The sequence below is a fragment of the Dufourea novaeangliae genome, unplaced genomic scaffold, assembly GCF_001272555.1.
Source record: "Dufourea novaeangliae isolate 0120121106 unplaced genomic scaffold, ASM127255v1 scaffold147, whole genome shotgun sequence".
NCBI classification, from domain to species: domain Eukaryota; kingdom Metazoa; phylum Arthropoda; class Insecta; order Hymenoptera; family Halictidae; genus Dufourea; species Dufourea novaeangliae.
The window spans coordinates 199,311-216,025 of record NW_015374029.1 but is presented as its reverse complement, the minus strand read 5'-3'; the positions used below and the strand labels follow the sequence as shown (position 1 = coordinate 216,025).

General features: G+C 38.2%; 1 protein-coding gene across 1 annotated transcript; it reads left to right on the top strand.

The window, feature by feature from the left end:
• Positions 1–8,006, top strand: LOC107189423 (opsin, ultraviolet-sensitive). Its single transcript, XM_015577952.1, has 5 exons — positions 1–250; positions 3,771–3,986; positions 4,798–5,179; positions 6,739–6,923; positions 7,753–8,006. The coding sequence occupies exons 1-5, from the start codon at positions 27–29 to the stop codon at positions 7,859–7,861; spliced, it is 1,116 nt and encodes a 371-aa protein (XP_015433438.1). The 5' UTR covers positions 1–26; the 3' UTR covers positions 7,862–8,006.
• Positions 8,007–16,715: the final 8,709 nt, after the last annotated feature.

Sequence of the window (16,715 nt, the reverse complement as noted above, 5' to 3'; positions counted from 1 at the left end):
CTGGCGGACGGTTAAGAGAGGCGACGATGTCGAACGACAGCGTTCACTGGGAGGCGAGATACGGGCCGGCTGGGCCGCCGCGGATGCTCGGATGGAACGTACCAGCCGAGGAGATCATTCACATACCGGAACACTGGCTGGTCTATCCGGAGCCGAATCCCTCCCTTCACTATTTACTGGCCCTCCTCTACGTCCTTTTCACTTTTCTCGCCTTACTCGGGAACGGATTGGTGATATGGATCTTTTGCGCGTAAGTTTTTTTCGCCGATACACAGTTTCTCTCTCTCTCTCTCTCTCTTTGTCATGCTTTCGTGGTACCGTCGTGTGTGCGCGTGTGTGATCGAACACAGTGGGCCATTCTGGCGATCTCTGGCTGAATTTCATTCGAATAATGCAATGCTTGAAAATATTTCGTTTTTTGCCATATTTTTGTAATACAGACAGTGCAAGAAGTTTTGGTAATAGAATTGGAAACGTTTAGAAATAGTTCGTTTACTCATCCGCGAAATATTTAACCAGGACTGGATTTATCATTAAGGCGGCATTTCCATTCGGTGGTGTCGAGAAATCGATTGTGTTTTTTAATGTATTTTCTTAAAGTGTAACAACTCGAAAATGTGTTCCCGAAGTGATACGCTTCAATTCGTTGAAATCACGGAGTTATAACGATTTCAAGCCCAGATAGCATGCGACGCCCAATGACGCCTTGAAGACAGCTTAAAGGCGCCTTAGACTTAAAATAGCCGTAAAATGGGCGTTATGTGTTATCTCCCAGATAGCACATGACGCCTTTAAGACGCCCATTTTACGGCTATTTTAGGTCGAAGGCGTCTTTAAGCCGTCTTCAAGGCGTCATGTTCTATCTGGACTGAGAGAAAACGGTGCACCGCTGCACGAGTAAACGCTTTTTTCTCGAAACCATGTTTTCCAAATTGGTTGCCACGATGTCTCAATAATGAATTAACCAATCTACTTCAGCTTTGACATACGTATAAAATCTCTTTATATTGTTAACTTCTATATCATATCAATGTCTGCAATAGTTTTTAATTATCGCCTGGAGAAGTTGCAAATTTAATGAATTTTTCCTTTACATGGCTACCACTTTGTTGAAAAAATTTTTTTTCTGCTTCATAGTATTTCATAAGATAGCCAGTTTTATGTTGATTAAGATTATCTTTTTATTTCTTATTTTTGGTCTATGAATTCTTAGTTCTAAAAATCGTTTACAAATAGTGATGGGCACCATCGACTAAAAACTATCGACTAAGTCGATAGTAACCAACGACTACTTTCAGTCGACTAATTTTTTCAATCGTCGACTACTTTAGTCGCTTGAAGCGACTAACTTCAGGCGAATAATATTAGTCGCTTGAAGCGACTACTTTCAGTCGACTAATATTAGTCGCTTGAAGCGATTACTTTCAGGCGACTAATATTAGTCGCTTGAAGCGACTACTTTAGTCGATTAAATTTAGTCGCTTCAAGCGACACGCTCGAACTATCGAGCTGTTGATCGCTATTGACTGGATCTTGATTATTTTCTTCGCGATGCAAACGAATTGTAATTTTTCCATATATTTTTTTATGCATTACCAATAACTGTGCAAATTATTGCTTATAACCTAATTGATTTTCATACAAAATTTAGAGCAGTTAATTTTTTAAGTGCCAATATTAAATAGCTTACAAAAAATCGAATATTAGTAATTGTTTAAAAAAACTTGTTTACCACTTATATTTTTGAAATTCTATCTATGAACTAATACATTTCCAAAAGGTAAATACACCAATGGTGCTGAAAAGTTGATGACATAATCTATACATAACCTATAAAGCAACATTTCAGTCAACTAAAAACTATCGACTAAATAGTCGATAGTATGTTGCGACTAAATAATCATTAGTCGATAGTTTAATTTAGTCGATGGTGCCCATCACTATTTACAAATGACGCCACCGAGTGGGAATACCCCCAAGTAAATTAAGGGACGTGTTCGTGGCATCGAGGGAAGGTGGGCACCACAGAACTTTTCCATTGCTAAATTCACCGTGGACCAATTTCAACGTATCATTTTGAAAATATGCAATACGAATAAACTCTTCGATATAGATTCAGGATGCATTGCTTCTTCAGATTTGGTGATATTGAAAATTTTCTTGAATACAAATAATCTGTTCTCTTGGTCCTAAAAAATACGGGCCTGACAAAAGTTATGACAAAGGTACGATGGAATTACAGTTTGACCAGGAATTTTTGGCAGCCACTGTACAAAATTTTTGTACGAGATACTAAAAAAATGCAGCGAGTGGATTAGAAGATTATGTATGATTTTGAGAATCTGAAAATTTTGCAAATACACGTGGACATTTGTGAGTTATTAACAATTGAAAATAATACGTTGAATTGAAGTTAAGTTATATTTAAAAAAAACTAGTTCCAATTTTGCACTTCACAATGTTATACTTTGAAACGGTATAAAGAAAAGTATTCTCGTGTATCCGTAGTAATATTTTCTGTTTTGTGTAATTCGTATATTAGTATTATTCATAAAAATCACGTCTTCTTGTTACTTCAAGAAAAAATATTATTTGTTGAAATATCAGAGGAGCATGTTAAAAAGTTTTTGTTTTTGGAAATTAAAATATTTTAAAATAATAAATATAAAAACATTATTTTTAAGTAACGTTTCCTCGAATAAAAAGTGTTTACAAAAAATTTTTGTTATTAAAATAGAGTATCACTAGAGCTACAACTTTTGTCTTAAGTATTTCCCAATTAGACGTATCAATTGTGTCCTAGAAATTAAATTGCGTGTAGATTGCCATTCTGACCCACTGTTCGTCGCTGGGAGGATTAATGTCGTTTCTCCATAGTGTGAGAGACGCGATATCGTAATGTCCGGTTGCGTAAACCATTTTGGCGAACATCGAAGCTTCACGAACAGAAATGTCTTTCCTTTCCTGTTCGTTATTCTCCGGTTGAAGAAACAAATTGTTCGAATAATAATAATAGTTCATGCATGACGCACGGTAACACGAAACGGAGATATAAAAAAATATAAATAATAATTATAATAAAACATTTTCAAACTGCCAATTTTATACGTCATAAAACCGTAGAAAACTAATTTTTTAAATCCATTTTACTTTTTTTAATTATTTTATTTGAAAAAAAAAGTTTGTCTATATGCAGAACAGAACTGCAAGCAAATCGTAAGCTAATTGTATGGTGAAAACTTTTGAAACAATTATTATTTCTGTTTAGAAGTACAATAGTGCAACTTCTTCACAATTTTCCCATTTTGAACACGTAAAACCTCTGCATTTGAATAATTTACATCTCCATTTTCGAATCTCGGATTGTAACCCAACGTCTAGCTTGGTCTTGCTATTTTTCTAAAAATATTTCTATTTGTGAGAAGATTGTCCGTCTATTCGCATATATACAGACTCCTCTCGATTAGCGTAGAAAATAATTACAGAAAGTATATGAGGTGGTCCAAGTACAAACTAGGGTCTAAATATGGGTTAGTTGAAAATATAGGGTTATGTTAGGCGCTTCACCGTAACAGGAATAGCGATGAAACTACGACTCAAAAACAAAAGAAAACATGTTTACGATATCTCGAAGTGTTTACATCTTAAAAAACCTTCGACAGGTTTGACAATGAATCCTGAACGTAAAATACCTGGCCCATATTTAGACCACCTACCTCTATGCGCACGTTTTAATTGTCTGTTCTTCTGGTTTGTTTCACCATCTTAAGCGCCAAGTCGTTAAGGACACCGTCGAACATGTTCGTCGTGAACCTCGCGATATGCGATTTCTTCATGATGATCAAGACCCCGATCTTCATATACAACTCGTTCAACACCGGTTTCGCGTTGGGTCATTTGGGATGCCAGATATTCGGCTTCATCGGTTCCCTGACCGGCATCGGGGCCGCCATCACGAACGCGGCGATAGCTTACGATAGATATAGGTACATACAATGGTTTCTTCTGTGACCTTTACAGATAAAGACACAAAAACCGAAGCAATACAGTAAATCAACGATGAGTGTACGAAGGTTCCCACATCAGTTGTATAATCGTTAGTTTTTAGGTTCTATATAAATTCCAAAACGATTATAGAACCGATTATCGTAACGATTGTACAGAATTCTGCAGTAAATGAAATCGCAATATATTCCAGTCATAAATTACTATGTACTTATAAGTAAAATTCTTGAAAATCATTGTGAATAAGTAGGTAAATATATGTACACCCTGTATATACAATTATGTTGTAACGCGAAAAGTGTTCGTTAATATAAATTTTCAACTGCTTAACAAAATTTTACCATACTTCGCAAAAAAATTATGTTTATATATATATGCAGTGATCTATAAACGTAATGTATTGTGATTTCATTTATTGCAAAATTCTGTGCAATCGTTACGAGAATCGGTTCTATAACCTAAAAAATAACGGTTATAGAACTGATATGGGAGCTGATATAAGAACCGTAATTGAAACTTGATGTAGTCTGAAATTTAGGTCCTTCATAACAGTTATTCAGAATGAAAATTTTTCATAACTCTTCCAATCGAAATTGTTATACAACAGTTTGAAACAGTCATTTTCAGAACCGTTTCAATCCTTGGTGCCAAGCAGCTTTCGAACACTCATCGATGATTTACTGTATACGTACGAACACTCATCGATGATTGACTGTACACATACTTATGAGCAAGAGTCTAGTCGTTGGGTTTGTTTGTGACGACTCAATTTTTCTTTTCTTCTATTCCCAGCACCATAGCAAGGCCTCTTGATGGTAAACTGTCACGTGGTCAAGTGATGCTGTTTATCGTGCTGATTTGGACCTACACAATACCGTGGGGTCTGATGCCGGTGATGGGTGTCTGGGGTCGTTTCGTACCGGAAGGTTTTCTAACCAGTTGTACCTTCGACTATCTGACCGACACTAGCGAGATACGGATCTTCGTCGCCACCATATTCACGTTCTCTTACGCGATCCCGATGTTGCTTATAATTTACTACTACAGCCAGATCGTCAGCCATGTCGTGAACCACGAAAAAGCGTTACGGGAACAGGCGAAGAAGATGAACGTCGACAGTTTGCGAAGTAACGCTGGCACGAACACCCAGAGCGCGGAGATTCGTATAGCAAAGGTATTTTTCGTTCCGTTTACAGACCCCTTTCGTTTATCGTCTGGCTTGTTCTACACGATTATTGTCCAGGGGTTATCCCCACTACTGGAAGGGAACCTGTCAAGCGCAACGTTGTTGCCCCTCCGCTTCCCAGATAGCACATGACGCTTTGAAGACGGCTTAAAAGCGTCTTAGACTTAAAATAGCCGTAAAATGGGCGTCTTCAAGGCGTCATGTGTTATCTGGGTTTTATTGCCGAAGTTCGGACCGCGGACATAAAATGAATTTACGAGGGTCTAAAGCATTTCTTCCTATAAGATTATTGTCGCGGCGCGGACCCGAGTTCGGGACGATAATCGACAGAAGTCTGTACAGTGAATCATCGATGAGAGTCCTGAGTTTCGAATTTCCAAGCCAATGATACTTGTTTCAGTTTCATACAGCCATCAGTTTATGAAATACTTAATGTTTAGTATCGAGGAGCCTTTGAACACTCATCGATGATTTACTGTACGGACACCCACGTACTGACGCGTTAGTCTTTTTTTTTTAATACTGGTAACTTCGGAGTTACACTGTAAATTAAGGGAAGTATTTGTACGAAGAACCAATTATTATGTTCGTAGAGAAGATTAAAAGTTACGAGATATACTGATCATAGAGCGTGGATTAGGATCGGGAGTTTAATTGTAATCAGAACTGACCTGGGAGTCGTAACATTTTGGCTGTATCAATGGTATGTCGATGTGGAATTGGAATATAGAAGTAAATTGAAAATTGAAAATATAAGTATAGAATTTTTTCGAAAAATATCGAGGCTCATTGTCGTGAAAGATTTAATGTAGTTTCTCCCTTGAAGAAATACAGGGAACAGTTCCGGTAATTCAAGATGGCGGCGGACAAAGTGTCTGGAATGTCAATTTTCGAGAAGTCTTCACGTCGAGGAAGCGGAAACAGCCGTGTGCCGACAAATTTGACGAATTACGGGGACAATCAAGGTGCACGACACTTTTAACGGCCGAATAATCGCACAGTCGGATGATTCACGAGATGAAAGGTTTCAGGCCGTCGGTCTTCCGCCATCTTGAAATATTTCCGTAGCTTGTTCCATCGTGAAAATGATCGCAATGTTACGAAACATTGTTTTAATCTGTATTTGGAAAATTTGTCAACGTGGTAATAGAATCAGGCAACCTACGTTTGCATCTACAAGGACGAAGTATAGTTACTGTTCAATAATATGTCTGGATCAATCGAACCGTATAAAAATATATATATTAGGTGTACCAATAAGTAATTCAATTATTGCTCACAACTATTCCGTTATACGTATTTTAACTGAAAAATGTATTCCAGACTTTTTACTCGCGTAATCTCTTTCGCGTCCGTGAATATTATGGAACGGTCTGTATACATCTTTGTTTTCCACAGGAACGAACAGCGATATTATGAAAGAAAATATTTATCAGTTTGTTTTGGTACACCTACATAATAATATTACGCTCTGTACAAACCAATTTAAGCTTCTCTTGCAAAGTCGATTGATCTGTAACCTCTGTTAATAATCTTAATGTTCATAGGCTGCCATCACCATCTGCTTCCTGTTCATTCTCTCGTGGACCCCGTACGGCGTAATGGCGATGATTGGCGCGTTTGGCAATAAAGCTCTGCTGACACCCGGAGTCACAATGATTCCAGCGTGTACGTGCAAAGCTGTTGCTTGCTTGGACCCGTACGTGTATGCTATCAGCCATCCAAGATACAGGTAAGCTTAAAGGTCACCAAGAATCGTATTTAATCCGGTTTACAACGGACGACGTACCCTCGTACGTCAAAGTCTACTTCTCTTACTGCCCCAGGTATTTGGGCCCCAGTTAGGGTTAGGTTACCCTTTTGACTCACCTCCCCCTTTTCAGTGTTTCGTTATTCAGCGCTACCTTCGAGTAAACTATCTCTATTAGTAAAGTTTCAAAGTGTAGCTGTGCGTGTCATCTTTGAATCTTGGAAGATCTAGGGGACGGAGGTGTGTAGTTATCTCATTTTCTTTATTTTCAATCTAACTTTCCAAGATTCAAGGATGACATGCACAACTACACTTTGAAATTTCGCCAACCCCGTTTACCCAAAGGGGGCGCTGAACAAGGAAACACTTTGAAGAGGGAGAGGCAAGCGAAAAAAGATTGGGAAACTATGAGTTAACCGAAGTTACGTTAACCTCCTCGTTTTGGCTCAAATCATCAAAAATTCCAACTCCGAAACACGAAATCATCCAACGCGAATCTAATTTCTTCGACGATTATAACGATTTCCACAATATCGACTCTCTCTCTCGTCGATAACGTAGATAGTCTGCTTGACCATCTGCCGATAAAAGAAGAAACTACCATTACCACAGGGCGCGACGTGGACATCTCAAACTCGCGTGCATACGTAACCGTAAGAATTCGAATTCCGTACGACAAACGGGAAAGCAATTTACCAGCTAGCTTCGAGCAGACCTTCGAATCGTTCGTCGAGGATCGACAATAATAATATAATATTCCGAACACAATCACTGAGGAACATTTAAATTGAGACGGTGTTGTTTGCGACAGGTTGGAGCTGCAGAAACGATTACCGTGGCTCGAGCTGCAAGAGAAGCCGGTGTCCGACTCGCAGAGCACCACGACTGAAACCGTGAACACACCGCCGGCCTCCAGCTAGACCTCGACCGAAGCACGTTTGTTTCTGGTAAACAAACGTTTGGGGGACGTGAAACTACATTTGGCACTCAGGCGACGCTATGTTTTCACTTTGTTCAAAATACGCGATCCTTGTATAGCGAAAGCAACTGCAATAAAGCAACTTCCTGGCACGCTTGGTCCCCCGGTTTCTTGTCACTTTGATATGGTTATTAAAAAAAAAAAAAACAATTTCGTTAGACCGAAAAATCGAGGAATGGGAACCGTTCGTTCGGTCGCACGAAGTCGCTAACGAGGAACGAGCTTGGACACAATCGGATGGGATATCACGCCGATGATCACTGAAGAGGCGGTTCTCGTTAAGGAACAAAAACTGACAAATTGCAACTTTATTTTCGCTTATGCATATAACTACTCGCCTTATAGCTACGATTCTAGGCCTTAGAAATCCGAGAAACAAAACCGAAACGATACCATGAATGTCGACTAAATCTGATCGGCCAGCGCTTGGTAAACGTCCCCGATTATCACGACGGGGAGGATCGTTCGTTACGTGTTAACTAGATCGCGTAATCGAGAATTGACTGTGTGTTTGTTGCTTTTTTTTCTCTTTCTTCTTTTTTTTTTGGAAATCAATCGGACACTACAATTTCGAAGGCGTAGACGGAAATCGTTGTCAATGAGCAAGATATACCTCCCTGAACCACAAGACGAGAATGTGGGCGGGGTTTGTCGATTTCGTACAAATTTTCATTTCGATAACATCGCGAGAGTAAACAATGTAGGAACGAAAAAAAAATAATAAACGGGCAGGGAAATCACGGGAGAAAGATCGGGACAACACATCGATTTTGCGCGTTTCGATTTCTGTTTTGTGCCCGATCGATCGTGAACAGGATAATTATTGTCGTGGCCAATCGAATCGACGACAATAAGTATCGCGGTTCGTAACGGAAGTCAGCTTCTTCGAACGGGAAAAGAATGTCTTTTTCTGTTTCCGCTGTCGTCTCGAACCAATTCCGGGCTATCGTCGCACCGTCGCCATCTTGGATCACCGGCTGAGCCGCCATCTTGGATTACCGGCCGAGCCGCCTAGATGGCCGCACGAAATCGCATTTCCTAACGGTTTTTGTGGCTCGCTCGCTCGCTCGCTTTTGTACTATGTCACCGCTAACTGTGCTAAATATACAATTACGATAATAAATTAATAGATCACGGTTCTGTACACTTCCCTAGGAACTTTCTACATTCGGCTATGTTAAATTCACAGAAGACATTGATTTACTTCCGGAGAACTCGAAGCGGTTACGAGATGTATCGCGACTCGATTGCCGTGCGAAGGTCCATTTACGTAAAGGCGTGTGTCGTGTGTAGCGATTGTAAACGAAACATTTAATTTAAAACGTTCGATTGTAAACGAAACTGCCGCGAATACAACATCACACATGTCGCTCACGGTTGTACGAATTTTGATTATTCGTATTCCGTTTTCTCGATCACGAAACCCACATAGCAAATGACGCCTTGAAGACGCCCATTTTACGGCTATTTTAGATCTAAGACGCCTTTAAGCCGTCTTCAAGGCGCCTTAGACCTAAAATAGCCGTAAAATGGACGTCTTTTAAGCGTCATGTACTATCTGGGAATACAATATTTTGTTTCGTTTAGACTTGTGCGTGTAGCTTGAACACAAGACGAGGAACGATCGAAATTGTCGTAGAAATGTCCTTGTAAATGGACCTTGACAGGTTACGAAAAAACGATATAACGCTCAGGACAGACGTGAGAACACGCGCGACGTCGGCTCGAACGACCCCATCGATACGGGATTCGCACGAATAATAAGTACAACGCCATAACAATATGAAACGATCAATGTTATTTCGTACGCGGGGGGGCCATTCTGGAAGTTTTCAATAATAAACGATGAATCGGTCTCTCGCTGCGAAACCCGTGAAAATGTTAGAGAATAACACGCCTGTCCTTTTCAACTGAAATTTAGGCAATAGTGTTTTAGATTTTCTTCAAACTTTAATGCGTTGAAGAGGCTTTGTCTAAAAAGGCAAAATATCATTTTAAAAAATGTCGCAAACAATTATAAGTACCTTTAATTTCAAGTTAAATTTGTAACTGTAACCTAACCTAAACGTCACTATAAATGTAGATTAAGTGAAAGAACATAAGCTGTAAACAGTAAAAAAGAGATATAATTGTTTATTTTCAAAGCATTATACTGATCAGAGTTGGTTAGAGCTAGTTTAATAAAAAAAAATTTTTCAGAATTGTTTGCGACATTTCTTAAAATGATATTTTGCTTATTTAAAGAGCCCCTTTCAACATAATAAAGTTTGAAGAAAATCGGAGATACCGACTTTGTACACTATTACCGAAATTTAATATAAGGACCACTTGGTTACAATGGGTAGTAAGGTTCAACAGTTATCGGCTTAATCGTGATAGACTCGCGAAAAATGAACGGAACTATTCTGACCTTTTCCCATTATTTACAAAATATTCTCACTCGTTATTCCTGTAAATATGTCGATTAACACGTTGACTGCCACAGTGGAAAAGACAGTACGTAGTCAGATACACTTTATTTCGTTTTTAAGTCATAAATCTTTGAAAATATATGCGTTTAATTAATAGAGATTGGTTGTCTTGTTTTAAATTATACTGTGATATTAATCTTATGTCAAAATTTTGTAGAGGTATTTAAATAATCCAGCATGTTTGCAATGTTTCAAGTACGAGTTATCTCGAAGCTGGCAGTCAACGTGTAAGTATACCCTAAAAATTGTGATCGAAGCGAAACCTTGATTTCCAGAACAGCCCGCCCATCGATTCGTATACAATGTCGAAAATAACGATAAATATATTAAAAAAGTACTCGAGGCGTGAACTTTAGACCACCAGCATAACAATGATCCCCAAGCGGCGGGGACTATCTACCATTTTTTCTTCCTCTACCTCTCTCACTCTCTCTCTCTCTCGCTCACATAATCTGCGACTGTACAATAATTCGTTTCCCTACGTCTACGATAACAATGAATAGAAATGCCATTAGAGATATGTATATTACAGATGATTCGTCTAAAAATGTAGGAGACGTAAGTGTTTTTCCTTTCTCTCGAATGAAAATATCAAAATTCCTGGTCACGTCGGTACACAAGCAATTATTGCGGGTATCCTTTTCGTGGATACGAACAAAGTTGTCGTTCTCATGGTTATCGAAATTCATTTAAACGACGTTCATTCGAGAGTCGTCACGCAATTGTAATCATAAAGCAGAACGTTTCCTTGACAAATTAGTACCGTATCGTTTTAATATTTTCAATTAACTGTTTTCGTTTTGCCAAAATAATTCAAATAAGTTCAAATGACAGTATTCCACCGCATCCCGCCCTTTGTATGGTACAATTTTAAATCGGGTTGTATGTCGTCACCATACTTAGCATAATAAAGAATAAGAAATCAATATTAAATTTGCCTAAAAATGGAGCCCGATAGATTACATCTACATATACATATAGTATGTTCAATTTGACATTCTGTTCGAAATTCCTTTAAAAGTTTCGGAAATGATATCTCTCGAATGATGACGTTTATACAAAATTCACATTTTTACGCGTTAATTTATAACAAATTGTTATTCAATTTTCACGGAAATTTTCATTAATGCCATACGATATTCCGTCAAGAATAGGAAACTGCAAATTCTACGAAATCTACATGATTATTTTTACCTTGTGCGTTCACAAAAATGGCCGGTTGTTGAATAATCAAAAATTACAAAAAATTGAATTCAAAATGGTAATTGGTACAAAGATTAAACTTTACTTTGCCGGATCAAAAATGATTGACTTCTTTTTATACCTCCTGGTAATATTCAACGAGTGGAATTTGAAAATGCAAGTTTTAAGTTTAGGAATCCACTGGTTCAAAAGCTATGCGTATGTAAAACCTGTAAAAACTAAAGTACTTTACAGGTTATAGTTAACGCCATATTGGTTTCTATCCAAATTCGTCCAATCAGTGGTGTCACTGTTTGCAAGATCACGTCGGTAGTGTTCGTTTTGGCGGGATAATTCAAATGTGCTTGCAAAAAAGAATCACTTATTCAAAGCGAAATACAGATTCTGAATTCCGGAAAAGTAAAGTTCAGCCGGTACAAATATTAGTGAACACGATTAATAACGAAATTCGGGATTGCTCGTACACCGACGAAACAGAAGAAAAAATGTACATATAAAATCACCACTTCGAAGAAAGAGAAATGGTGAAATTTTTCGGAGAAGATTGAACGAAAATCGGCCGAAATTCTTTTGAGCACGCGATCCATACTCGATCTATACGGCGAGAGTTGACCTAACCCAACCTGGTTGGGTCGATCGTCTCCCGTAATCGCCGTTGGAATGTAGGAACGCGATTTAAATCACATCTCACCAGGTATGCATCGTTTCGGCGAAGGCTGCAAGACTCGAAATTTGGTTACATCCTGATTGTTTTCCTCATCGTTAAAACAATGGTGTAAAATCTTCCCGTGGAAAGAACGTGATCATTGCCTGCGGCTAAACATCGATATTTACCTGGATATACACATCTGATATTTGCGCGCTCGCTACCTGTACGTGAGCATGTCGCGTACGCGTTTCACTCTGTCTCTCTGTGTTTCGTCTGTCTTTCTCTCTTTTTCTCTTCAATGCATCTAAAACACGCGCGAAGTACACTTCTTTTAACTCGTGAGACCGTAATCTAATTAACAGACTGCGGATTTTATGCGTCGGCGAGTGTGCAGGATAACCTAAAAATAACCTAAAACATCCGACAATATTAACACATTGGCGTACGGTAAAGTTCTGCTGATAATATCGTACTCGAATGCGAAACAAATATTGTCACCTGGGAAACCATAAATAAACAATGCACTCATTAACCAGGAAAACTTACTGTGAAAGCGAGATTCCTAGTTATCGGTAGGCCAGTGTGTTAACAAACGCGTTGATAGTATGATTCTGATATTTCTTATGGTATATGTAACCTTTTCGCAACATTCTGCAGAAAGTTTTAGTTTTGCTTTTTTTTTATTCTGCTTAATCAGAGTTGTCATTTTGATCGGAATCGAATCTGCATAAATATCCGCAGTCCACTTGTCACGAACGATCGGACCCAATCGTAGAACCGCGTGGTCCTGCAAGTGGAACCGGACTTCCGGTTCACCTAAGAACTGTTCCTCCGCGATACGTACACTACCGGACAAAAGTTAAGGACCTGGATCTCACAAAATTAATTAACGGGGAAATAACTCGTTCAAATAACTTGAAGGGAAAATATTAGTGTATATAAAGATTGAGGAAGGCTGACCAGAGAGGTAATTTATTGTATGGGGATGTATCATAGTTTGGAAGTGTCTGGAAAGTGAAAGAGTATTCTTAGGCAACAGTATTCTAATACACTAATGGAGTACTGTTCTCTGAGAATATTCCAATTTTTCAGTCAATTTAATATTAGCCTCTGAGAACAATGATTATGGAAATTTCTTTGTAAGTAAAAATACATAAGGTAAAAAATACATCACATTTGCCTTAGATATTTTGTTTCAACAATCTAAGGAAAATCAAGTGGTTCCTCCATTGATTAGTAACTGACTGCAACATTAAATGCATTGATTATTGCATAATTGTGCAAATGATGCTCATGATATGGTAATATGTTATAAAGTAACTGTTAAACAGTTGCAATCTTTATGCTTAAAAACAGATTATAAAAGATCTCACATCAGTTTAGCAGTCAGACTTCTATCATAAAGGGAAATGGTGATTCTGGTGGTCCAAACTTTTGGTCGGTAATGTACCTTTATTTTAAAGTACACTAGTTAGCATGGAAAAACGTGACAGGATAGATGCAACTCTGTGGAAGTGAAGTTCCATGTTGATTGAATGATGTAAAGTTAATATCAACAAACGAAAGACTCGACAGACGTTACTGGGAAGAAATGAATGACGTTGAGTATTAAATTGGACTACAAGAATTAATTGGCAACAATGTACAAGACGTTTCAGGATTTTTGGTACAACTGGTTGATAGAAACAGAAACAGAAAAGTAGCTTTCTTTTCTAGACCTTTCCAGAAACAGAAAGAATTAGTAAAATAATTGCATAGAAGACATTCAGTTTTGCAAACTTTAAACAGACTTTTTTGGTAGATGCATCATACAGTATGACGTTCCTTTTTAACATTTTTTTACATTTGTTACTTCTATGTTTATGTAAATTAATAGAAATCATTATAGGTAAGAATATGATTATAAAAATCAGGTACTCAATATTACATGTAATTAGTAAAATAAAGAAAGAACCATTAATGGATTTATTAAATTTTAAAAAATAATGAATTCTGTTAACCAAGAATAAAACTTGTTTGTTCCTTTGTACGTGTTCTATTAACCAGTGAATTTATTAAACTTTAAAAAGTAATGAATTCTGTTAACCAAGAATAAAACTTGTTTGTTCCTTTGTACATGTTCTATTAACCAGTGAATATATATATACCTTTAAAACATAATAAACATACTAAATATGTAACTATTATTTAATTACTATTTTGAATATTCATTAAAGAGCAAAGTTTGTGTACAAAAATTATTAGTACCACAAGAAATATGAAAAAATATATGTATATAATATTAAAAAGATGTAAAAATTATTGGAACGATTATGTACACAAGTCCATGTTCAATGAAGCTCTGCAAGATTGTAAAGAGGCTTAAAAAAATTCAACTAATAATTACACCTCAGATGCTTAAAAATATATATGTACAAAATTATCAATTAGTTTGTTAGATTTATTTCTTTGGCTAGAAAGCAGATTACGCCTCACTTATTCGGTCCAAAAGGGAGAATATTCTATTTGTCTGATACAAAAGGAAGCATATTCTATTTGCCTGACTAAAACGTATTTGTACTCTATTTGTCTGACTAAGTTGGGACTATATTCTACTCATATAATTCACATTAAACTTTGTACTATTTATCTGACCAGATACGATACTAACTTCTTCTCTATTCAAGAATAATTCATACTTTACTTATCTGACAAGAGACATAGCAATCCTCTCTATTTTTCGAGTTTACGTTGTACCTGTTTATTCAGAGACTATCACGATTTCCCCTTTGTGTTCAACAATAGTTCATATTTTACTGTGCTGCCGTCAAACAAATCTAGCACTGCTCGTCCAACAGTCTACCAGACCTCACTCGTCTGACAAAGACAGCCTTAATCTACTCGCCTGTCTACGAACCTTCTACATTGTCCTTAAATGACACACATTCTACTTGTCCTTAAATGACACACATTCTACTTGTCTGCCTTAACTGGTACACGTTCTACTTCTCTGTCCTAAATTGTACACGTTCTACTTGTCCGTCTTAAATGGCACACCTGCTACTTGTCCGTCATAGATGGCACACGTTCTACTTGTCCGTCCTAAATGGCACACATTCTACTTGTCTGTCCTAAATGGTATATATTTTACCTGTCTGACTAGGGACAGTCCTCTCTACGTGTTCACGGCTACAGTCACGTTTACTCCACTTCTCTGACTAGAAACGGTTCTATATCCACTCATCTGAAAGATCTCCCGTTACCCAACAATGTTTTATAGAAAATATCAAATGGTATTACCAGACCAGCAACAATCTTAACTTCACCTAAAAATTAATTTCTTGTGCTCTCTATCATACGTTCTCCCACGAATCTGCAAAGTTTCATCGAACAGCTTCAAGAACGCTCCGATAAACCTACAAAAGGTACAAACATTGGAACTTCAGGAAGGGCAGTTATCGAGTCGCAGTCACCATCTACGCGATTCACGCTCTTCCAAGCCAATAATGATTCTCCAACGAGACCAGTCGGGCCCCCTCTAACGCCCCCTATTACAACGATATCATCTAACTCTGTACGTAAGACACTCAGCGGATAAAGTCACAATCTATCGGGTATGCCGGCTGTTTAACCCTTTCGTTGCTATTAGCACCAATAGACACTTCTAGTAAAAGGTTAGATTCATACTGCGCGCGGTTCGCATCTATCGACGCTCAACGTAGTTCAGGTGTCGGTCGCTATTGGCGCTGTGTGTTCTCGCGAATACGGACCTTCGTAAAGGGTATACAGTAAATCCTCGATGTGTGTTCGAAGGCTCCTCGGCTCTGAATATTAAATATTTCATAAACTAATGGCGATATGCGGTTGAAACAAGTATCATTGGCTTCAGAATTCCAAGCTTTATCACTGGCTAAACGTTATTAGAAAGTCAGTGTTACACCTGGGAACGACCTTTCCTCGTCGATGCCGAGGAGCCTACGAATACTCATCGAGAATTTACTGTAGTCCTTTCGGTGAGGTTATTTGTTCGCAAGACCAATAACACTGCTCGCGACTGTTGTCCACCGGGTAGCTTGAAATTTCCCATAATCGTAATCGTTTGCGCAGAGTTTTCCATGTTCGATCCCGCGGCTCGAGAAATCGACAGATCGTCTGCTACGCAGTGGTTCACGTCTGAAATCTGCCAGCAACGAAAAGGTTAATTGGCATACGATTATTTCTCGCGCACGACACGGAAAGCTGTCCTACCATCAACGATTTTAGGCGAACGGAGTGTGTTTAACAGTGTCTATTTCTTTCTGTGTGTGTGTGTGTTTATTGTGTACACGTGTACCTTGCATGTGTGACTAGACAGCGTCTCACGAAACGTCTCTCTCTTTGTCTCTCTCTCAGCGAACAAGAAAAAAGCGTATTGCCTAATGATTTATTTGCTCGTGTACCATTATTGTTACTCTTACCGTTACTATCAGAGCTATCCGTACTTCGTTAATCTC

What these genes read in the sequence shown, in the direction of transcription:
- LOC107189423 (XM_015577952.1), top strand. Translation starts at nt 27, where the DNA reads ATGTCGAACGACAGCGTTCACTGGGAGGCGAGATACGGGCCGGCTGGG. An exon ending in ATAGCTTACGATAGATATAG is followed by an intron (nt 3,987 to 4,797) that starts GTACATACAATG and finishes TTCTATTCCCAG; the next exon opens with CACCATAGCAAGGCCTCTTG. An exon ending in CGGAGATTCGTATAGCAAAG is followed by an intron (nt 5,180 to 6,738) that starts GTATTTTTCGTT and finishes TAATGTTCATAG; the next exon opens with GCTGCCATCACCATCTGCTT.